The 25,084-nt window shown below is 34.7% G+C and overlaps 1 protein-coding gene across 2 annotated transcripts in view; it reads left to right on the forward strand.

Moving 5' to 3' along the window:
• Positions 1 to 25,084, forward strand: part of COPB1 (COPI coat complex subunit beta 1) — a 32,204-nt gene that overhangs the window by 1,366 nt on the left and 5,754 nt on the right. For both annotated transcript variants that reach the window (XM_079930561.1, XM_079930562.1), the window contains exons 3-17: positions 2,621 to 2,850; positions 3,273 to 3,442; positions 4,828 to 4,942; positions 6,129 to 6,221; positions 8,233 to 8,370; positions 10,702 to 10,821; positions 12,444 to 12,551; positions 12,635 to 12,781; positions 13,500 to 13,645; positions 15,046 to 15,142; positions 16,254 to 16,414; positions 17,281 to 17,401; positions 21,265 to 21,492; positions 21,657 to 21,836; positions 24,007 to 24,151. In XM_079930561.1, coding sequence (XP_079786687.1) covers positions 2,621 to 2,850; positions 3,273 to 3,442; positions 4,828 to 4,942; positions 6,129 to 6,221; positions 8,233 to 8,370; positions 10,702 to 10,821; positions 12,444 to 12,551; positions 12,635 to 12,781; positions 13,500 to 13,645; positions 15,046 to 15,142; positions 16,254 to 16,414; positions 17,281 to 17,401; positions 21,265 to 21,492; positions 21,657 to 21,836; positions 24,007 to 24,151 — 2,199 coding nt within the window. The remainder of the gene's footprint in view (positions 1 to 2,620; positions 2,851 to 3,272; positions 3,443 to 4,827; positions 4,943 to 6,128; positions 6,222 to 8,232; positions 8,371 to 10,701; positions 10,822 to 12,443; positions 12,552 to 12,634; positions 12,782 to 13,499; positions 13,646 to 15,045; positions 15,143 to 16,253; positions 16,415 to 17,280; positions 17,402 to 21,264; positions 21,493 to 21,656; positions 21,837 to 24,006; positions 24,152 to 25,084) is intronic.

Here is a 25,084-nt window from a genome sequence, read left to right on the forward strand (position 1 = left end):
TGAATGTTTTAATTCCTTTGTGCACTTAACTTCATATTACTTAGCTTGTAAAACCAAAAGAACTTTGTTCTTTGGGTTCACTCCCTGTTGAACAAGTAAGTCAACACTGGGATATATGTATATTTTTCAGAAAGATTTAAGCTTTTCATTTTTAAAGCATTTATACAAAGAAGAAAACAAAAACTATATTTCTGAATTTTAGAAGTGTATACTGTATCTCCTTTTTGTGAATGATTCTGTCAAAAATTTTTTTTAGGTAATGCATATTCCAAGATAATGATTCTTGTTTGACTGAACTGCTAAAAATAAGTTTAACTTAAACTGATAACTACTGTTTAAAACAGATTAGAGAGAAAATAATGCTTCAAACCTTGAGAGTATCTTTTAAAAGATAGTTGGCAGTTTGAAAGGAGATGATGTTTTACTTGCATATTCCCACCTCTTAATCAGCAGTAATGGAATACCTCCTGATTTAGGTTACTCAGTACTATGTTTCTATTGAGGTCTGTTTTTAGAGAAGGAAAAAGAAATGTTTTTTTATGGCATTTAAACTGATATCCTTAGTTTACAAAAGCCACCTGTACTGTATTTTCTTTTTTTTTTCATGTTCATGTTAGATAGTAGAATGGAATGCAAATTAATGAATAAACTTTCAGTACTATTTTTTTCTCATAATTTAAAAGTTTTAATTTTTAAACCCCCAGAATACTTAAGTTTACTGCTGGTAAACTTTATTGCTGTTTATTGCTGGAACAAAACTTGTCCTTAACTGTAAAAGTACTCTTAACTACCTGCCACCTACCAAATAAATAAATAAGTAGTCTTGAATTTTTTGTATATTTTTTACTTTATCGCAAAAAAGTTGAGATGAGAAAAAGTTTAGGAGTAGTTTCCAACTTGAGTAACAAATACTTTTGTTTGGTGAAATAGTGAGTTGCTTTAACTACCCTTTACCTTTAATCACTGGATGTGAGCCCTGATGACTATACATTCCTTGGAGTATATTTTGGTGAATTGAATTGATATTTGAAAATTTCTATGTTTTTGATAGTGTTCACACAGGAAAAGAAGTTCTGAAAATTTTGAGTACGTGGAAAGAAGCATTCTTCACCTCAGTTTGAATTGTTAGAATAAATGGAAATTGGGGTTAGGGGAACTTGAAATAAATGGTGTTGATTTTTTACAAAATAAAAGCTTAATAAACTTTTAAAACTTTTTAACCTTTAGTTACAAGTGGATTTTTATCCTGCTAAACTTTTTAGATTTGCTAATTCATGAAAAGTAGCCCAAAACTGGAACAAAAGAAGCCATCAGCATTATAGTGATAGGGTATTGTCTTGTGGACTTTGTGTCCTTTACACGATCAAACAGATTAGGTAAAAAAAAAAATTTTTTTTATATTCACAAAGGAAGCTTTGGGACAAAGAGAGGAAAACCTGTTTAGACTCAGTGAATACAACTTTAGCCACTTAGAACTTTGCCTAATCTGTCTTATTTTGTAGTTTTGTAGTACTGTCCTCTCCTGATGCTTTGTTTTTGTCATCCTCATGACTTAAAAACTGAAGGTTTGCCCAGATTGGTACTTATTCATCCTTTTACATTAGTTCATTTCTTGATTTGATATGGCACACAATTTTTTCATGTGTGGCAGGAGTTGTAATACTCTGAAGCATGGAAAGATGCTTGAGAAGTTAGTCTGTTTTAAACAAAAATACTGACCCTTACGGGATAAATTTGGCAATAACCCTCACTGTGTTCTCAGTCCAAATACCTGAGGATATTCTCTATTTAACATGTTAAGATATCATACCAAGTTGGTAATAGATATATAGCTTTTGGGGGCTAGAAAGAGCTTTTGATTTACCTAGTACGATTCTTCTGAGCCTTAAATCCTTCCTATAACTCTACCAGTTAGTCATTCACAGTCTCTTTTCTCTTTGGCGACAACAGGAACTATTCTTATAGCCACGTATGTTCTAACTGTTGAAAATTTACTTCTAGTTCTCTTCTTTTCCTCTTGATTATTAAAGACTTTTATCACCCCTCTTCATCCTTCCCTCTCCCAGATTTTGTTTATTTTTATGATCTAAACAATTGTAGTAGAGTGTGCTTGTCTCATATTTCTGTCTTCGAATTTTGGATCCAAAAGATTTTTACCATAAATTCTTTAGTATGCAGTAATAACGATGTGAAATTATAGATTGTTTTGCATAACATATAGCAAATATTTTCAGGTTAAGTAACAGTAAACTAGCATTTTATCTTAAATGCATCATCCTTTATTGTAAATAATGGTTACTAATCCAGTACATTATTTGGTGCACCTGTAGATTCACGGCTTCTGCATTAACTCCATTGGTTTGGGACCAAAGATCTAATCCAGTGCCTTTATATTATGTGTAAAGAACCATGAGGTTCAGAGATGAATGACTTGTATAAAGTGGTACAGCTTGTTTTTGTCAAAGCCAGGTGGAAAACCCTTGTCACTTGGGTTAGTACCTTTGTTACCATTGCCACTGATAATGTGAGAAAATGTTTTATTTTGTAATTGCTTTTAAAATTATCTGAGAAATTTTCTTTTGAAATAATTGTGCTTTTATTTTTGGAATTTTTGAATCAGAAAAAGGAGATGTGAAGTCAAAGACTGAAGCTTTGAAGAAAGTAATCATTATGATTCTAAATGGTGAAAAGCTTCCTGGACTTCTGATGACTATCATTCGCTTTGTGCTGCCTCTTCAGGATCACACCATCAAAAAATTACTTCTGGTATTTTGGGAAATTGTTCCTAAAACAACTCCAGATGGGAGACTTTTACACGAAATGATCCTTGTATGTGATGCATATAGAAAGGTAAACCAAACCATGATTATTTCCAAATACTGCTTTGATTTTTAAATAATTGTAAAATTGGTGGAATGGGCTTTGTTTTAATTTTTAAAATTAAATCTTGGGTAAGATGTAGGTTGTAGATATTTGGAACTGAAGTTGTAAAAAGTTACTGTGAAAAGTTTTATTGTTACTTTTTTCAGACACTTTCCATGCATTTTATATGTTATTAATAAAAAACAATGACACATAGAATATAAAACATTGATGTGATAAGTAAAACTTGCTTTAATCAACAGGAATGTGATAGAAATTGTGTAATAATCTAGGTCTTTTTCCTCAAACCTACTTTCTGACTTTTTTATTGGAAAATTTTGTATTTAAAAATTGTGGGTTTTTTGTAAAATGTTGGGACTCAACATTTCATATTTAAAATTTTATATCAGGACCTTCAACATCCTAATGAATTTATTCGAGGATCTACTCTTCGTTTTCTTTGCAAATTGAAAGAGGCAGAATTGCTGGAACCTTTAATGCCAGCTATCCGTGCTTGTTTGGAGCATCGACACAGCTATGTTAGAAGAAATGCTGTTTTGGCCATCTATACTATCTATAGGTAAATAAAGGTCTTCCTTTGGCTTAGTTCTGTGAGGACTGTTCAGACTGGAAGTTCCAAAGTGGTTCCTTGCAGATTGTATGTAGCTTGCAGATATGTTTTGATTAGGCTGAACATTTTTTCTTTATTATCATTAAGTTGTTAACGTTGAAAAGTTGAAAGAGCTGGCAACACTGGGTCCTGGTTTCTGCATAATGACAATCTGCTGGAAGTGAATATGGCCCCCTTTAAACAGGTTGTACACTTTCCAGTTTATGACACTACCTGTCATTCTCAATTTTAGTACTCCAGCCCAATTAATTAATTTATTAACTTGCTTAGCCCATAGCTTTGAGATTTTGACCTTATTTTAGAATTCTCTTTTTGTGGAATGTGGGTCTTTTTACACCTAGAAGCCTTAAGGAGGGAACTTTTTTTAATAGGAAGGGTTGCAATTCTCAGCTGATTCCTGTCCTTAGAAAGCTGAAGATTTTGGACTTTAAAAGCCATTCTAAAAAGGCAGTTTTAAAGTTTGGACTTTAAAAGAATGAGTTAGATGAGGCTGGAATGCTTGGTTTTTACAGTCACTGGTGTCAATTTATTTAGAATTAGAATGTAATTTATATAAATATCTTTGTGCTTTAATAGTTGATTGTTAAGTAATTTCACAGTTCTTTTACTGTTACATTAGATTTTGTTGTCTGTTAGGAAAAGTGGTATTCTGGTTAATAATGTAGAGTTCTTTGAAAGTTACCATACAGACTGCACAAATTTCAGAATTTAAACTACAGTATACACACAAAAATTAGGACATAAGACAGTTAGAAATTTGAACACTTTCTATATGATGATAGTAAGGAATTGTTACAGTTTTTAAGATATGATAATGATATTAATATTAGTTTAAAAAAGAAAGAGTCCTTAATTTTAGAGAAGCATACTGATATATTTACAGAAGAAGTGTTAACGAGGTGTGGGATTTGCTTAAGAATAATATGGGAGGAGAGGAAGCAAGTAGAGATGTAGGTGAAACAAAAATGACTATGGGGCTTCCCTGGTGGTGCAGTGGTTGAGAGTCCGCCTGCCGATGCTGATGAGCATCAGCATTATATCCCTAAAGTATATGAAAGAGAATTGTTAGAGCTATTCAGTTGATAGGTAGCATGTTGGATAAATCAGCTTTTTCTGTATTAACTTAGAAAACATATAATTTGATAACTTAATAGATGAAGATGTAAGCTTCTGATTCATACCCAAAATTTTCTAATTGATTTAAAGTTTTGAAAAGCAAAAAAATGGATAGTGTTATAAGGTTTGATAAAGGTTAATTTTGGTAGTGTCCAGAGAGTTACTAAAATAACAAAGTAGCTTTTATTAAATATGGATATTACCTGTTTTATTTCAAGAAATTTTGAACATCTTATACCTGATGCTCCTGAACTGATACATGATTTTCTGGTGAATGAGAAGGATGCAAGTTGCAAAAGAAATGCATTTATGATGCTTATTCATGCCGATCAGGTGAAGTACTTTTTAAAAAATACTTTTATCACTGTATTTAAATGAGAATTAAAGATATTTCAGAGACCTAATCAAGTTTTTAGTCAATAATTTTGTTTATAGTACATGTGATTTGTATATTTTGACTTTTTTAGATTTTTTAACTTAATTTATATAAAAATAGAATTTAAAAAAATTCCTTCTGTGGAATATTGCTTAAGTATATACTCTTTAAACATCAGAGAAGCATTTAATAGCAGCCACTTTACAGTTCTTCCAGACTGAAATTATTATGGCCATGTGCTGTGGCACTCTGCTTTGGGGCTTTATTTTTCCTTCTTTCAGTATAGATCTAAAATTGTTTAATGGAGAAAAATAGTATGGGGTCTATCCTGAGCCATAGCTTCAAAAGAGGGTGGACTTCAATGTAGATATGTCTTTGTTAGGCTTTTCAAACTTCATAAGTAAATGTCAGCTGTACATCCAGATCCGCTGGTAATTAAAGTTTATTCTTCTGCTGGTTAGCAGTGACTCTGCATACCTTGGTGGGATCTAATCTCGGAATTTTTACCATCCAGTATTTATTATCAAAATATGCATGAAGACTGGAAAGCATGGAATCTATCCATTCCTCTGAAATCTAGATGCTATCATTTTATCTTTGTAAACAAGATTATAAGAAAGCTGCTTATTTGGGCCACAGTGTTTGTCGTTCTCTAGAGTTGGTTTTATTGACCTATGTTATTGCTGTTTACCTGCATGAAGGGACATAATCAGAAATAGTTCAATAAAATTTGTCGATACTTTTACTGTAGAGCTGTTGTTGAGGCCATAGTTCTCTCTATCACAGTGTTCAGTGTGTGAGAATCAATGAGATTTTTCTTTTGGGTCTCAGAAATAGGAGTAACTGTGCTCATAAGCAGTTGGTTTGTTTTGATTGTGTGGATACCCAGAATCATGTAATACATAATGTCTTTCTACTTGGTTTAGCTGCTAGAAAATTCAGACCCTAGATTTGTGGCCCATTTCTAGAAAATATATTTGACTTTTACATTATGTGTTAACCTTCATTTTTGTCCTTCAGTTAATTTTCCTTTGCCCTCATTTCCTCATTTGTTTTAGATTTATTTGTATATATTTTTTGAAGTTCATTAAGTCCTTTTATTGAATGAGGTTGAGTTTGATAAATATATTGTTATTTTTTCAGGATCGAGCTTTGGATTACCTAAGTACTTGTATTGATCAAGTTCAGACATTTGGAGACATTCTTCAGTTGGTTATTGTTGAACTAATTTATAAGGTAAGACTAATCTATAATGGGCAAAATTAAGAGTTTGAGATAAGGTTAAGTAGTCTCTGGGATGCTGCTTAATTGCTAGGATAATATGTTTTAACAGTAGAAATATTTCATATCATGGCCTATTAAAGTCTTCCCCACCCCCTTTGTTTTATCATATTTTCCAAATATTTCCGTTCTTTCTAAACCTCCATAAAGAATTCTATGAAAACTCGTGGTTTGACCCAATACAGCTGCAAAGAAATTGTTGTGTACTGCTAAGTCACTGAATAGATTATGAATTAGGCTTTGAAATAAAAGTCAAGATCTTTTCTTGAATACACACCAGACTACTTTTTTTTTTTGGCTGCACCAGGTCTTAGTTGCAGCATGTGGGATCTTTAGTTGCGGCACACGGACTTCTTAGTTGCGGCACACGGACTTCTTAGTTGTGACATGGACTTCTTAGTTGCAGCATGTGGACTCTCTTAGTTGCGACATGTGGACTCTTAGCTGTGACATGGGGACTTCTTAGTTGCTGCATGCAGACTCTTAGTTGCGGCATGTGAACTCTTAGTTGCGGCATGCATGTGGAATCTAGTTCCCCGACCAGGGATCGAACCCTGGCCCCCTGAACTGAGAACATGGAGTCTTACCCACTGGACCACCAGGGCAGTCCCTACACAAGACTACTTTGGAAATCTAAAAACAAACCAAAAAAAAGTCTTAAGTATTTTTTTGTTCCTGTTTGTAAAAGAGAATAGAAAGACTTTAAATATGTTAATATGACATTGTAAGCCATTGACTCACAGAAAGTTTAAAACTAGATTAGAGATTTGGATTTTAAAATGAAGTACTCTATTGGCAACATTTTAATTTGATACATCCTTTGAAAGAATTGATTGCATCTTAAACGATCTGAGAAAATAAAAGATGCAATAACATCCAGTTTTGCTATTGATACCATTGGAGGCCAAGAAAAATATTTGTTAGGAATGACTTTTATTGAATAGGGTGGCATGGACAGAATACCCCTAGCATACACTCTCACTCATTACAGCCTCTTTGCTTCTGCAGGAAAGAGGCCCCTTTCAACACAGGGTACGCAGTCATTTGGAATTGGCATTTAAGATGAAACCAGAACTATAAATATATAAATATAATATGTGTAATATATATAAATATAATTCATGTGTATGGTTTAGGGATACCACTGAGAGTCTCAAAAATAGGGATTCTCTGCTATCCAGTGACTTCTTTGTCTGGTAGGATCCAGGTTATAAGAGGGAAGAAGTTTTGAGTCATGTTGGAGTAATGGAGATTTGACTATATATTTTAGGAAAATCTAACATAAATACTGACTTCAAAAGAGAAAAAGTAAGGAATATTTGCTTCACAGGTAAAGGTATTGAGATGCATTTAGAATGGGATAGAAAATTATAGTTGTCTTCCCAACATTGAATATGGCTCCAAATAATAAGTAGCAGTACTTGAAAAAGAGGTTATCTTTCTTGCTTTATTTAAGAATTGGTATTTTTCTTTTATCAGCTGTTGAGATTTATATAATCCATCATGTTTCCCTTTTTGACGTGACATCCAGAATAAAAATGTAGTACCAAATTTAATACCTATTACAGTACCCATATTAGTGTACTTAGTTAATGTGTTGTCCTTTCTTTGTTACTTTACATTTTCTCTTTCTATTTCACTTGTGTATAGTACGCATATCTTTAATTATGAGCCATCTAAAAATCTTTGTAGAAAGAGTGGAAACATAAAGTATTATTGAATGAATAAATGGATTGAGTAGCTATAACAATTATTTGAAGTAAAACCTATTACTTTCTGAAATTACCAGTGTTGTGTCACAGCGTCTCATCTGACATTGGCCGACATCTTCAGGTGTCCTTATAAGACTATTCTTAGCTTTCAGATTAAGAAAACTAGCATCCCATAAGCTGATATATATTTTAAAAATCTGTTTGAAAGCAAGTGTTCCTGCAGTCAACTGAAACCTAAATGTTTTCTTCTCCAGGTCTGTCATGCTAATCCATCAGAAAGGGCTCGTTTCATTCGCTGCATCTATAACTTACTACAGTCATCTAGCCCTGCTGTAAAATATGAAGCCGCTGGAACATTAGTGACACTCTCTAGTGCACCTACTGCAATCAAGGTACTACTTTTTTTGGGGGGGGGGGGTGCCAATTAGATGATAGATATGCTATCTTATCACTTATGATTTAGTGACATTGCAGTTTACTGTGTGGTTACACAGCATTACATGGCATAGAAATAACTACAAATATTAGAAAATTATTTGATTTCCTATGTAGTCTGACCTTCCTTCTTTTCTTTCTTTCTGCTTTCATATGTATATAGGGAGAGAGCAAGAGAGACAGAGAGAATAGCAGTATTTCTGGTTTCTGGAGAATGACACTCGTATTTTAAGATCTCCACCCATACTTTAGTTACATTAAAAACTAGATCTAGGGCTTCGCTGGTGGCGCAGTGTTTGAGAGTCCGCCTGCCGATGCAGGGGACACGGGTTCGTGCCCCGGTCCGGGAAGATACCACATGCCGCGGAGCAGCTGGGCCCGTGAGCCATGGCTGCTGAGCCTGCGCGTCCAGAGCCTGTGCTCCGCAACGGGAGAGGCCACCACAGTGAGAGGCCCACATACCCGCTAAAAAAAAACCGAATCTAGGAAAATGGATACTGGATCCTAAAGGATGGACCCTAAAAATGTTCCAGTGAATATTTTCAATAATGAAATATTTCTCTTTTTTAGTTTACTCTATCAAGACTATGTGAAAAACCCCTACTATATTCATAGAATGAACTGTTCTAGAAAACCAGATTGTATAAATAGGAGAATTTACTGCTTTTGCCACCAATACTTAAAAAATTCTTTTCACTTTTTATTTTGAAATAATTTTAGACGTAGAGAAAAGTTGCAAAACTAGGACGAAGTTCCCATTACCCTTCACCCAGCTTCCCATAATATTCATGTCTTGTATAACAATTGTATAGTTGTCAAAACTAAGAAATTACCATTGGAACAATATTGTTAGCTAAACTATAGACTTTATTCAGATTTCACCAGTTTCTCCACTAAAGATCATTTTCTGTCCCAGGATCCAGTTTAGGATCCCATGTAGCATCTAGTTATCATGTGTTAGCGTCCTCCAGTCTGTGACAGTTCCTCAGCCCTTCCCTGTTTTTCATGACATTGACACTTTTGAAGAGTACTGGGTCAGTTTGTTTGTAAAATATCCCTTAATTTTGGTTTGTCTGGTGTTTTTTCCTAATCAGATTAAGGTTATGCCTTTGGGCGAGGGGGAAATACCACAGAAGTGATGCACCATTCTCAGTGTATCATATCTAGGAGTATATGATGCTGATACATCGTCTTACTGGTGATGTTAACCTTGATCGTTTGGTTAGGGTGGTGTCTGCCAGATTTCTCCACTGTTGAGTTGTGATTTTTCCTTTTGTAATCAATCAATATCTTGAGAAGATACTTTTAAACTGTACAAATATCCTATTTCTCCTCTGACTTACACCAACTAGTTTTAGCACCTATCAGTGAATCTTTTCTACAACAGTTACTACTATGATATTCTAATGGTGATTTTCTGTTACCCTTATTCTACATGTATTATTTGGAGTTCTTCCGCAAGGAGGAGCTGTCCCTTCTCCTTCATCCTTTCTTCCCTCCCTCCCTCTCTCCTTTCCTTCTTTCTTGCTTTATATCAATATGGATATTTTATTCTGTGGATTATAATCCAATATTATTATTTATTTTGTTGATCAAATTGTTCTAGCTTTGGTCATTGGGAGCTCTTTCAGGTTTGCTTCTTTGTCCTTTGCTTTTAATGAGTCAGGGCCATCGTTATATACTTGAGTTTTCGGTACCGTAATGCAGGTGTGTTAGAGTTTGCACCTAAACTAAAAGATGCTCAATAGCTAAACTATTTAGGACTCTCTGTCAGCTTTTTTCTCCCTTGTTCCTTAGGTTCAGCCCTTAATTTTTGGGGGGCCTCTTACTGCTGTGGCCTCTCCCGTTGCGGAGCACAGGCTCCGGACGTGCAGGCTCAGTGGCCATGGCTCATGGGCCCAGCCGCTCCACGGCATGTGGGATCTTCCCGGACCGAGGCACGAAACCGTGTCCCCTGCATCGGCAGGCGGACTCCCAACCACTGCGCCACCAGGGAGGCCCAGCCCTTAATTTTTGCCTGTTAACAAGTGTTTCTGCCTGTAACAGCCCCTTTTCATCCTTTTAATTTGTGATGCTTCTGATTTTTTGTAACCTTGAAAAAAATAATGAAATTTGTTAGAACTTAGGAAATAGAGGGACACATTGCTCTGGGAAAAATGCATAAACTTTTAGTGCAGTAGTGATAAATATATCTTGGTTTCTTGGAGGCTTTATTTGTTTCTTATTTTCAGATTCTGTGTTTAAGGTAGGTGAATGTGTTCTTAAAATATATTTCTCTTTTCATATAGGCTGCTGCTCAGTGTTACATTGATTTAATTATTAAGGAGAGTGACAACAATGTAAAGCTCATAGTTCTGGATCGATTGATAGAATTGAAAGAACATCCTGCTCATGAACGAGTACTACAGGTAGGTGTTTTCTAAAAGAGAGAAATCCTCAATAAAATCTTTTTTCAAATTGAGATAATTCCTAAGACTTACTGTCTTGGTTAGCTTACATGCTTGGAGACTGGGCAGTTTAAATTTTGGTCAACTAAGGTGTAACTCTTGAAGCACCATAGCCTTTTGGGATATTGTCTTTGTTATAAAAAATCATTTCTAACATGAATTAATATGTTACCTTTTATCTTTTCTATTTGTACTACACTTGGTGTTCTTAGCAGTAGAGATATATTTGTTTTAATTTTAATATAATTTACATTTCTTGGAAAATAATTATACCAACTGAGAATAAAGATGATTAGATTCTAGAAAATTATCAGCATACCTATTTAATCTGTGAGAATGATTGTTATAAAAATAAAGCCCCATGGTACAAATAGAGCTAAATTCAATGATGATCCTGGATCAGAATAACAACAAAAAATTTGCTATAAAGGACATTATTGGGACAGTTGGAGAAATGTGAATATAGACTCTATTATTTAATAGTATTGTGATCAATGTTAAGTTCTCTGAATTTGAGAATTTTACGGTGGTTATATAAGAAATTTTTCTTGAGTATACACTAAAACATTTAGGAGTAGAGAGAGTATGACAAAGCAAGTGTAATAAGATATTAACAACTGGCAGATGTAAGTGAAGGTTATACAGTTAATTCATTCTTAAAATTTATAGAACATTTTTATCAGAAATTTTTAAAAATAGTTTTAAAGAAGTAAAATATTTTGTTTTGCTATATTTAAAAATACTTACTTGCTATAGATTTTTAAGTATGCTTCTTTAAAATATTACAGTTTCCTGCAGAGCCAAAATAACATTATCACACTTAACAAAATTGTTAATAATTTCTTAATATTATCCAGTTTTCCCAGATGTCCCTAAAACGCCCTTTAGTTTTGTTTTTCCAGTTCATGACCAAACATCACATCTGGTTGTGATGTATGTGGTTGTGATGTATGGTTCCTTAAGTCTCTTAATTTGAGCAGTATCGTTTTTTCATGACACTGCCTTGTTCAAGAGACCAGACCAAACGTCTGGTCTCCTTCAGGATGTGTCTGGTTACTTTCTTTGTGTCATTTAGCTTGTTCCTCTTGACTTTTGTATTTCCTATAAACTGTAAGTTTGAGCTAAAGCTTGATAGGTCTTCCCTGGTGGCACAGTGGTTGAGAGTCCGCCTGCCGATGCAGGGGACACGGGTTCATGCCCCGGTCTGGGAAGATCCCACATGCTGCGGAGCGGCTAGGCCCGTGAGCCATGGCCACTGAGTGTGCGCGTCCAGAGCCTGTGCTCCGCAACGGGAGAGGCCACAACAGTGAGAGGCCCGCGTACCGCAAAAAAAAAAAAAAAAAAAGCTTCATAGAGTCATGAGTAAACATTTTCAATGTGAATGCATCATATGTGATATTATATACTTCATATTGCCTTATATCAGGTGACTCAAATTATCTGGTTTTTCCACCAGTAGTGATTTTATTATAGATCAAAGAATTAAGGTCATGAGGGACAGAATCCTTTATTCTACAGTTAGGATTTTCTTCTTGTGACTAGAAATACTGGTGTTAATTCTGGATATTTTTGTTCTTTTTCAGGATCTGGTTATGGACATCCTAAGAGTACTGAGCACACCAGACTTAGAAGTACGCAAGAAAACTCTGCAGTTAGCACTGGATCTTGTCTCCTCTAGGAATGTCGAAGAGGTAAAACAAAACTTTGACAGCACTTTGTAAGCTGTCAAGCCAAACATGATGTCATTCTCACTTATTTTTACTTTGTTCTGTAGCTGGTTATTGTCCTTAAGAAGGAAGTGATTAAAACAAATAATGTGTCAGAGCATGAAGATACTGACAAATACAGACAACTCCTTGTGCGAACATTGCATTCCTGTTCTGTCCGATTTCCAGATATGGCTGCAAATGTTATTCCTGTGGTATGTAATTCCAATGATCTTAACTTTGAAATTCTCTAAAAATAAAAGTTAAATTCTAGTTATTTAACAGTTAAACTCTGGAAATCTCAACTGTCTGTACTCACTAAATCTCATGGTCAGAAGGGATCTTTATGTTTACTATTAAGCTCAAAAGGATAAGGACTCTGACTTCTTTCTCTTACATCTTCACCAAAAAAATAAACAAACAAAAAAAAAATAGTGACAAAAATACTTCCACATATTATTGCAATTAATGTTTGTTACAGTTCCCTAAAGTAAAATTATTCTTTGTGTATAGATTATTCAGTGGGATTTTACCTCTTAAAGTTGAAGGATTTAATTAGAGGAAAAATTAACATACCCAGAATATTTTGTTTTCTGTCATTGTCAGATAAATTAGGTATGTTATTGGAATTCGGAATTTTGACTTTGAGCTCTGAATTTTCTCTAAAATGATTTTACTTTTAGTTACAACTTAGATGTGTCCAGTTCTTTTGACTTGTGGATTTCCAGCTTCTGTTTTATCATGTGTTTTGTAATAAACTGAAAAGCCATCATGACTTTGTTTACATAATGGTGCTTGTCTCTCAACTTACGTTTTGTTGTGTATTTGAAAAGTATTATTTATATTCTTTGTAAACTTGTTTAATTTACTTATTAAACCTTAGATAATTTTCTTTCTGAAAACATGTAATCGTTATCCATTTTTTTCTTTTAGTTAATGGAATTTCTCAGTGACAGTAATGAAGCAGCAGCTGCTGATGTCTTGGAGTTTGTTCGTGAAGCCATTCAGCGCTTTGATAACCTGAGAATGCTTATTGTTGAGAAGATGCTTGAAGTCTTTCATGCTATCAAATCTGTCAAGTAGGTTTAAAATCTGTTTAAATGTAAAGTCAAATAAGCATTTTACCAATTTCTGTTTTTTGGGGTTTTTTTGCGGTACGCGGGTCTCTCACTGTTGTGGCCTCTCCCGGAGCACAGGCTCCAGACGCGCAGGCCCAGCGGCCATGGCTCACGGGCCCAGCCGCTCCGCGGCATGTGGGATCTTCCCGGACCGGGGCATGAACCCGCGTCCCCTGCATCAGCAGGTGGACTCTCAACCACTGCGCCACCAGGGAAGCCCCCAATTTCTGTTTTTAAGGGTCAGTTGATAGACAATATAGGGGAAGAGAGGTGTCTCAACACAGTCAAGACAAAATAAATGTCAGAAACATGTCACCCCTACTCTCACCCTTAGTTAACCCAAAATCTATGTACAAAATAAAATTTTTGGTCCATGTGATGTAGGTAGGTTTCTCTATTCTCATTTCCTCTAAAACATTGTAAATCCTGAAGTGACTAAGGAACATATTCTTAAAAGGTATTTTGGGGATACCATTATTTATATTTCCCCTTTAGCATTTACTGAAGTGAAGGATTGAAAATACAACCTAAGTCTGAATTGTTTCCTTTCAGATAGCATTTGCTAATGAGAAAGGACATTGCATCCAAGTTTTGCTTCATGTAAATCATCTCATAGACTGTAGTAGACTTGCATTATATCTGCCTGTATAGAAAAGAAGGGACTACAAAATTGGTTTTATGATATGAAGATGTATTGATATTTATGGAAGTGAGAAAGATTTGCTTCCTTTCTGGGGGGAAAAAAAAACATATCAGAGTTTAGCTTTTGGCAGCCATAATCTCTTACAGCTTCAGTTTCTAGAATTTTTTTGAATAAATTTAATGAAAATCTTAGGGAAAAGATGACTGAAGACTTTATTCAGTTTAACATTTTTTAATTAGAAAATTGTTGCTTTCTTTATGTTTTTGGTCTTCTTGTTATGATCCTCTGCATTCCTTCCTTTTTCATTGTTCTTTTCAGCCTCCTGCCTCTTCAGTGAATTACTTTTTATATTAAAATAATACATTTTTTGTAGTGATAAGTTATAAAATCAAATTTACCTTAAATTTGGTCCTAAATGGAAGATAACACCTTTCTGGGAAACATTTTGGTATTTTATTTTTACTACTAGGTTTACCAGTTGTAGAATGTTCCTAAAAATGATGGATAAGATGCTTACTTTCCTTTTAATCCTTGTGATTTCAAGAGAGAATCAAAGAAACGTAGTGTCTTTGTTATATTCTTCCTTAATATTTCATCCATAGTCCCTCACAACTGCAGAATATTGTTTTCTTGCTTAAGCTTAAATTCACAAAGAAAGATCACTGCTTCAAGATTTGTTGGCAGAATCAGTGTTTCAGAACTTGTATTCTTGCTATAGGATTTACCGAGGAGCATTATGGATCCTGGGAGAATACTGTAGTACCAAGGAAGACATTCAGAGTGTGATGACTGAGGTCCGCAGGTCCCTTGGGGAGGTATGTTTTACTTTTAGTAAATTCTACTTTATATGGTGATTTTTTACTTTAGTAAACTGACTTTTATGTGGTGATTTGCTTTTGTGTTTGTATTTGGTAGTGCTTGGGCTAAAGAACACTGAAAAAATTTTAATTACACAGATAATTAAGCCTTTGGGCAATGGGAAATTAGGAGAGTTGCCCTCCCCTACATTGAGCCATAACACCTGTTCTTTTATCTGTATTATTTACCCTTCTGGGTAAGATTTTATTTGAACAAAAGGTTCTGTGTTTTAAAAAAAGAAAAAGACCTGTAAAACTCTGCTAAATCCTCTGTGTTATGGAAAAAGAATGCATATATTATAAGAATGGGGCTGACTTGAGAATATGTATTTATGTACTAAAACTGGCAGTATTTCCTCATCCAAACAACCATATGGTAGAATAGAAAGAACAGTGCTTTTTAGGAGCCTGGATTCCAGTCTTTCTTCTGCCAGTAATTAGCTCTGGGTCTTTGGATATAAGTTCCTAAACCTGACTGGACATCAGGTTTTTCATCTATATAATAAAGGAGTCGATAGATAATGATTGAAGACTCTTAGAGCTCTTAAGTTAGATGATAGACTGGTGTTGAGAAATAAATACAAAGTATCCATTTGGTTTAAAGAGGAAGTTGATGAAGTTATTATGTACAAATAAGTTAGATTTATTTCATTTTATGGAAGGATGGGTGCTGGTTTTGGTTAGTATTTCAAGGAAAGGGATGGAGAAGAAGAATAAGGCTTAGTGAGTATCTCCTTTGTCTTATAGTCAGTGTCCTAAGCATTTTCCTATTAAGTAACTTGTGTGGAAAGAATTAAGATTTCCATTTAACAGATTAGGAAACTGAGACTCAAAGTGGTTTAATTAATTTTCCCAGAACCATACAACTAAAAGTGGCATCCAACTCCAAAGCCCCTGTTCTCACTACATTACCCTGGGAAGGAATGAAAATTGAAAGCAGAGTCCCAAGTTCCAAAAATCCCATTGTGGGAATAGTTCTGTAGAGAACTATAGAAATGATTGAATATTTAAATATGTTTTGCTTGCTACTGATATTATTACTAAATTGATGTTTCCAATTGATTTTTAGATCCCAATTGTAGAGTCAGAAATTAAAAAAGAAGCTGGTGAATTAAAACCTGAAGAAGAAATAACTGTGGGGCCAGTTCAGAAGTTGGTAACTGAAATGGGCACCTATGCAACACAGAGTGCCCTTAGCAGTTCCAGACCCACCAAGAAAGAGGAAGAAAGGTAATTTGTGGCACCTGTGCCCTGCCAGCTACACCTCTATGATTACTCCTGTGTCTAAAACAGTCAAAGGATTTCTTTTTCTTATAATTGATAGTTTCCTCTTTTGACCCAAATGGAAATTTTTGCCATATAAGATACTTGAAAGGAGAATGATGTTTTAAGTTCTTTCCCCCAGAAATTGTGTTAATAGTTTTAATCCTCTGCTCCTTATAACTGTTCTCATTGAAATAACTGTGTTCTGTTTAAACTAAAATTATTTTACTCATGTAGAAAATGCTAAGTGGAGGTAACTGATGATATTTGAGTTTTGTTGCCTTTTTGCATTTGGAAAACATATTTTGAAGATTTTCCACTTCTAATTGATGGAATAAAATTTTGATGTTTTCCTCCTTATTTTGTTCTCAATTTTATAGTGAAGTTGATGAAAATTTGCCTAAAATTTTAATGGTTACTATGTAGTAGGCATTGGGCTAAATAAAGAGTTTGTGTCATATAGTCTTTGACAGTATCCTGTTGATTAACCACATTTTATAGAGGAACTTGAGGCTTAGAGAGGTTTGCAACTTACCCAGAGGGACATAATAAATAAGTAGATAAGCTGGGGTTTTAATGGAGCTCATTGGTTTCAGTATACGCACCTTTAACCATTTTCTCTTTCCCTATTCATTTAGCTCTTTTATCATTTGAAGATAAGTGTTAAAGCCATGTGATTTTTTCTTTTTCCTTTTTCATTCTGAGAGCTAAAGAGGGAACCATAATTGAGATCCCTATCACTGAAGGGTGGCACTGAGAGTATTCAGTAGGCTTCCTTGAGTCGTTGATGGCTGAGAAGTTGGTGGCTTTCACTTTCCCTGATTGCTTTGCAGACCTCCCCTGCGAGGATTCCTTCTGGATGGAGATTTCTTTGTGGCTGCCTCGCTTGCCACAACTCTGACCAAGGTTGCCTTGCGCTATGTAGCTTTGGTTCAGGAGAAGAAAAAGCAAAATGTAAGTTCATTTATCCTACATTTACCCAACAAATGAATCTTGAGAGCTTATGCTCTAGTTGGGGAAATGGACAAAGTGATATAGCATAACATATATACAACCTAATGATTGTAAAATTGACAAAGTAATGTAATAACAATAGCACGTGATTAGTCCAGTGGAAGTGATACAAGGGTTTATGAGGTTATTTCTGCTTGCTGGGATTAGTCAGGGCCCAGTGAAGGAAATGTCTCTCCCTCCAGCATCTTCATCCTGTCAGTTACTGTCTGTTTTATCCTAGAAATGCCTCTTAAATGTATTCCCGTTTCTACAGTTCATACCTTCATCATAGCGTCTGACCATTCTGACTGTATGTTAATTTACAATAATGTACTTTCATTCCACCCAACCCCAACTACCATCCTTTGTGTTATTGTCCTATATTTTATTTCTACATGTCATGTTATCCACCCTATGATGTATTGTTGTTATTTTTGCTTTAAATAGTCAGTTGTCCTTTTAGTATATATTCACCATTTCTTTCCCATTTCTTATTTATCTAGTGTCCAGACTGAGGTAGGGAAGGGGGACATACTTAGCAAGTTGTAAGAAGTTGAGAGTTGAGAACAGGTCAAAGTTCACGTACCTTCCTGGGTGGGTTTTTTTTTTGTTTTTTCATATTTTTCTTCATGGTAAAATGTACATAACATAAAATTTACCAGTTTAACTGTTTATAAATGTACAATTCAATGTCGTTAAGTATATTCAAATTGTTGTGCAGCCATTACCACTATCCCTCTCCAGAACTTTTTCATCATCCCAAACTGAAACTACCCAGCAAACAGTAACTCCCCATACTCCCTCCCCTAGCCCCTGGCAACCACCATCCTACTCCTCTCCCTCTATAAATTTGCCTATTCTACATACCTAATATAAATGGAATCATACAATATTTGTCCTTCTGTGACAGGCTTATTTCATTTAGCATGTCTTCAAGGTTCATTTGTATGGAAGCATTGTCAGAATTTCTTTCCTTTTTAAGGCTATATAATATTTTGCTGTTTCTGTATATCCATTCATCCATTATAAATGGTCAGTTTCCTTCCAAGTATTTTTTTTAATGAGAAAAAAGTTATATTTGCCCACATATTTACCACTTACGGTGCTTTTCATTCCTTTGTATAAATGCAGATTTCTATCTGATATTTTCTTTCTGCCTAAAGAACTTGTTTATTTTTATAATGTAGGTCTGCTGCTGATGAATTCTCTCAGCTTACATTTGCCTGAAAAAAATCTTTGCTTTCATTAAAAAAAAAAAATCTCTGTGGTAGAATTGTGAACGTTTTTATTTTATTTTTGTTCATATCTTTTTTCACATTGCTAAAATAATGAGTGATGTATTAAAAACTAATGAGAAAAAAAATCACTCATGGTTAAAGCACCGAAGTACAAATCTTATTAATATTGTGCTGGCAATAGATAGAAACATCAAAAGATGGAATTACATTACCAGATATAGTAACAAAAATCTTTCCTTCCTCAGAAAGAGTTCATTATGGCTTTTAATAATGATCACTTTTTCCCCTAGTAGTGATCATTTTGTGTTTTACAATACTGCAGTTTCACTTAACTTTATCCCATGTTATTCTAAACCCTTCCTAATCATAATATTTAATAGCTGCATAATAGTCGTCCATTAGATTCTTTCCTTTACTGAAACCTCCATATAATTAGACATTTTCTTTTTAGATTAGGGACTTGCAAAGGATTTTTTTTTAAATTTCCATCTTATAGATTTCCTTATAAATCCATAAATGAGGTTTAGAGGGTCGGGTAAAATTACAAGATGTTATCTCTTTTTTATTGACTAATTTTACTTATGGGCAGTAATTTACTTCATAACTCTCTGTGGGCCATTATTTATTTATTCAGGTCTTGTCTGTTCTTTAAATTATGCTTTTTAAAAATCTCCAGCATTTTATATCTCAGTTCTGCAAGTTGGGAGACCATTTGCTGATACCTGCTTAAGAGAACTGGATTTCTGGTAACATACCTGGTTCAGCAAGTTTGTGACCTTTGGTACGTGGCAGAAGGAAGTTTGGTTGTTTATCACCATACTGGCTCTCCTTCGTTTATGCCCTTTCCGACAGTCTTCATTTTTTCATGTAGATCTGACTTTCTCTCTGGTATCATATACCTTCTGCCTAAAGATTTTGCTTTAACTTTTCTTGTAGTGCAGGTCTGTTGGCAGTTAATTCTTTTGGTTTTTGTTTGTCTGAAAAAGTCCTTCTCCTTCATTTTTGAAAGATATCTTTGCAGATGTAGCATTCTAGGTTGACAGTTTTTTTCTTTTAGTACTGTAGAGGTGTTGCTTCATTGTCTTCTGGCTTTTGGTACTATCAAGATGTAGCTCCTGTGTCTCTGTGTGGAATGTGTCCCGTTTTCTTCTGGCTTGTTTTGGATTTTCTCCTCATCACTATAATTTCAAGTTTCAGTAATTTGATTAGGATATGCTTTGGTGTGGTTTTCTTGTTTGCTTTTGGTTCATTGAGCTTCTTGGATATGTGGTTTTGTAGTTTTCATCAAATTCAGGCATTTTTTGGCCATTATTTCTTTAGCTACTTTTTTCTGTCCCCCTCCTCTTTCCCCTCCTTCTGGAGACAATATCTAGGCTCAAAGGATTATCACACTTACTCTTCTGAGGTTCTTTCCCAGGCTTCTGGTAGTTTTTTCACGTATGTATGCTGATCAATACTTAGCCAAAGACATTTTGACAAAGATATAAAGCATGTGTCAGGATAATGCTACATAAGACTAAAAAAGTAAGTCGAATTCACTGGTGGAAGACGTTGAATAGCAGGCTGAGTGATAGGGGCTTCAACATGAAGGCTGTAGGAAATCATTGAAGGTATTTGCATGTGGAGTGAAATGATTGAATAGCAGGCTGAGTGATAGGGACGTCAACATGAAGGCTGTAGGAAATCATTGAAGGTATTTGCATGTGGAGTGAAATGATTGGTGCCCAATAAAGATTAAGATAGTAGGTAATCACACTTAGCATCACCAGTAACAGGACAACCTGCCATTATGTGCCTCCTAATGCAATACAATAAGATATGCAAAACATTACCTATCTTGTATTCTAACTAAAAGTGGAGAACATTCTGTAGAACAGCTAGCTTGGGCTCTTTAAAAGAAATCATTGTGATGGAAAACAACACAGAAAACCAGGGGACTGGTCTAGGTTAAAAGGGGCTAAGGAGAGTAATAGTCAAATAAAATGCATGAAACTGGTCCTGGGTTAAAAAAAAAAAACATTTTGTGACAATTAGGAAGATTTAGTTCAATTTGGAGTGTAGTAGATATATTTTGGAACTGTTACATTTCTTAAGTGAGATGATGATATTATGATTATAAAGGAAACTGTCCTGATTCTTAAGAGATGTATGCTAAACGTTTATGAATTAAAGATTCTTACTTTCATATGTTAAGCCAAAAAAATAAGTGTACCTATATAGGTAGAGTAAGAAAGCAATTATAGCAGAATGTTAACAATCCGTGAAGTGTATCATTCTTTTAACTTTCCGTAGTTGGAAAGATAAAAGATAGCATTGGCCTGTGAGGGGTTAGAGTAAGAGAAAATAGTTTAAAAACGATTTCTGTCTATCAGTTAAGGGTTAATGAAGATTTTAGAGGGTGGCAGTTAGAATAGAAAGGAGGGAAAAGGGTGCAAAAAAACAGGGAGATAAAATCTAAAATATTTGAAATCTTATTCAGGTGAAGTGAAAATTAGGTTTATTTCTTGGATTGTGAGTTATAATAAAGTGACATTATTGCATTTGGAGAAGCCTGACAATAAATAAGCCATTTCTTTCCTTATCTAGTCTTTCGTTGCTGAGGCCATGTTGCTCATGGCCACTATCCTGCATTTGGGAAAATCCTCTCTTCCTAAGAAGCCAATTACAGATGATGATGTAGATCGAATTTCCCTGTGCCTCAAGGTCTTATCTGAATGCTCACCTTTAATGAATGACATTTTCAATAAGGAATGCAGACAGTCCCTTTCTCACATGTTATCTGCTAAACTTGAAGAAGAGAAATTATCCCAAAAGGTAAGGTATATATGATAAAGCCATAATAGTGCTTTTTGGTTTTATTGTTGTTGCTGTTGGTTTTTCAGTCCTCATGTGTGAGGGCTTGTCCCTGTTGAAGGCCTACAAAAAGCTATCTTTTTTTCCATATTAAAGAGAGATGGTATATTGTATTTTCAACACAGAAAGAATCTGAAAAGAGGAATGTGACAGTACAGCCTGATGACCCCATTTCCTTCATGCAACTAACTGCTAAGAATGAAATGAACTGCAAGGAAGATCAGTTTCAGCTGAGTTTGCTGGCAGCAATGGGTAACACACAGAGGAAAGAGGCAGCAGATCCCCTAGCATCTAAACTTAACAAGGTAACAAAATGTCAAATACACTGGCGAGTTATTTAAATTGGCTACTTAAGAAAGTAGTAATCAGGAAGTTGTTGGTCTTGCTGTTTTTTAAAGGAAAAATAACTAGTACAGCATCAGTTTTTGTCAAGTTACTCTGATTGATGGGTTCATTAAACATGAATTGAAACTCGATGCAGCCTGATACTTTACTATATGATGGCACTGTAAGTCGCAGAGATGAGTTTTAACTTGTTCCAGTTGTGTGTCAAATTACCACAAAGTGAAACATAGCGCTGAGGGATCCTTAGTGGTTGACTAAAACTTTTAAAAGGCAGGGCACTAGCCTCTTCCCCAACACCCTGCCCTCAAGTTTCTCCTGTCCCCTGCTACTTTAAACAGGACAATTACACTTTTATAGTCTTAACATACTGAGTTCCGAATAGGATTTCATTAGGAAAATTGTTCTAATCTCTACTCAGATGTTAAATTTACAAATCTGGTTTAATCCTTCCTCCATTAGATGAGTAACATTCTCAAATTGGTTTTGTTGACCAAGATAAGATCAGTGGCAGAATAGGAACTACTGAAACACTTTTCTCCCTTAGAATTGGGAATTGATATTGACAATATTACAGTGATAAAATTTTTCAATTTATTTTTTAAAATTGTGGTAAAGTTTACATAACATCAAATTTACCCTCTTAACTATATTTAAGTGTACAGTTCAGTGGCATTAAGTATAGTCACATTATTATGCAACCATCACCACCATCTATATCCCCTGAACTTTTTTCATCTTACAAAGCTGAAACTCTATACCCATTAAACAATAATTCCCCATTCCCTTCTTCCCTCAACCCTTGGCAACCACATTCTACTTTTTATCCCAATGAATTTGACTATTCTAGGTACCTTATGTGGAACCATACAGTATTATCCTTTTGTGATTGGTTTAGTTCACTTAGCCTAATGTCTTCAAGGTTCATCCATTTTGTAGCATGTGTCAGAATTTCTTTCCCATTTAAGGCTGGGTATACTTCACTGTGAATATATACCACGTTTTGTTTATCCATTCATCTGTTGATGGACATTTCAGTTGCTTCCACCTTTGGCTGTTGTGAATAATTCTGCCATGAATGTGGACGTTCAGATATCTCTTCGAGGTTCTGCTTTCATTTCTTTTGGGTTAAACCCAGAAGTGGAATTGGTGGATCATAGTGATTCTGCTTTAATTTTTTGAGGACCACTATACTGTTTTACATAGCAGCTGCACTGTTTTACATTCCAACCTTCAATGCAGAAGGATTCTGATTTCTCCATATCCTTGCCAACACTTCCTTTTTATTTCTTTTGTAGTAACCATCCTAGTGGATGTGAAGTGATATCTTGTTGTGGTTTTGATTTGCATTTCCCTAATGATTAGTGATGTTGGGCATCTTTTTGTGTGCTTATTGGTCATTTATATATCTTCTTTGGAGAAACGTCTATTCAAGTCCTTTGCATATTTTTTAATCTGGCTGGTTGTTTTCTTTGTGTTGAGTTGTAAGATTTCTTTATATATTCTGGATACAAGTCCCTTATCAGATGTATGATTTGCAGATATTTTCTCCCATTCTGTGGGTTGTCTTTTCACTCTGCTAATAGTGTCCTTTGATGTACAAAAGTTTGTAATTTTGATGTAGTCCAATTTACCCATGTTTTTCTCTTGTTGCTTATGTCTTTGGTGACAATATTACATTTTTAAAGTGTTATATATACTCTGGATGTTTTTTTAAAAAATTTTTTTGTTGGGGGAACATCTAAAAATTTATCTTTGTGGAATTACAGGTGTTTCTTGCTTGTAATTATTTTTCCTGAGTTTGGGTAACAGCTAGTGAGTTTAGGTGCTTAGGGATTTAACTGAAAATGTATGCAAATCTATTCAGTTCCTAAGTTAGGATAATGTTTAATGCATTTGCTGAACATATTTAACGTCTTTCTACTACTGAGCTGTAAAGTGTAGGACCTGTTATTTTTAATGTCTAAGTTTCAGTTACCATGTCTACATTACAAAACAATTTTATTATACATTTCAAATGACTGGTCTAATCTAAGCACATCTGTTAATTACCTAACAGACTTAGTCATTTGGCTAGGATATGTTTGGTTAAATTGTCTCAGTCATTTGATTATCTTTATTTTTGTTTGACAGGTCACCCAATTGACAGGTTTCTCAGACCCTGTATATGCAGAAGCTTATGTTCATGTCAACCAGTATGATATCGTCCTGGACGTACTTGTTGTGAACCAAACCAGTGATACCTTGCAGAACTGCACGTTAGAGTTAGCTACTCTGGGTGAGGAAATTTACCATAACAGAAAAATATCGTTACATAGTAAATCTTTATGACAGATTGTTAAGAGAAGTGCACAAGTCTTAGTATAAGAATTCTCTTGAGCCCTTTGTGACATTTTGAATCAAGTCTTAGTTTTACATTTTATATTTAGTCTCCTTCTACTCCAATTTTCTGAACCTTTGTGATACTGACTTTCTTATGCTTATGTTTTTGGTATTCAGTGAGCTTAATCTAGCATATGTCAGTTTTTCTAGATTAAATAAGAGCTGTTTAAGTTACAGATTTACCAAGTAGTTTTAAGTTTTAATTGCCTTAGTACAGAACTAGGTATTTTCTGAGCCCATTACTAATACATACCATGTGTGGCCAAAGTAATACATCATTATCACATTTAGCAATGTGAGATTTTTTTTTTCTTTTTCTTTATATAGACACATGAATCAGACTTTCTCTGGTCATTTATACATATGGCTTTGAAGTTGGAAAGTATAAATTGTATACAGGAACAGTGCACTGCCCCTAGGAAATTCCATATGGCTTAAACAAGAGTTAAGGGACTTTAAGAAATCAAGGGAGAACAGTTCTGCCCTGTCTTCCTCAGCATAGCTTGAGGCCTATATAAAGAACTGTTTCTAAGAATTTGCAGTCCTTTCTTCAGATTGTTTTATCTTTGTAATGGAGTGTATGGTTTAGGACTTAAGCTTTTGAGACGTCTGTATCCATTCACTGAAATAAAGCAGCATGCCCAGAGTACCCCCGCCCCGCCCCCCCACACATGAATTAAATATAGAATTATTCTGAGAAGCCTATTACCTTTTAAAAGAAAATGTGCATTTTGATGTGAATAATAGTGTTAAATGATTTCTTTATTTTGTCCTTATATTTGAACATAACCCTTCTCTTGTTCCTTGTTTTGCTAGAAACTATTGAGCT

Source organism: Stenella coeruleoalba (assembly GCF_951394435.1).
Source record: "Stenella coeruleoalba genome assembly, chromosome: 8".
Lineage (NCBI taxonomy): Eukaryota > Metazoa > Chordata > Mammalia > Artiodactyla > Delphinidae > Stenella > Stenella coeruleoalba.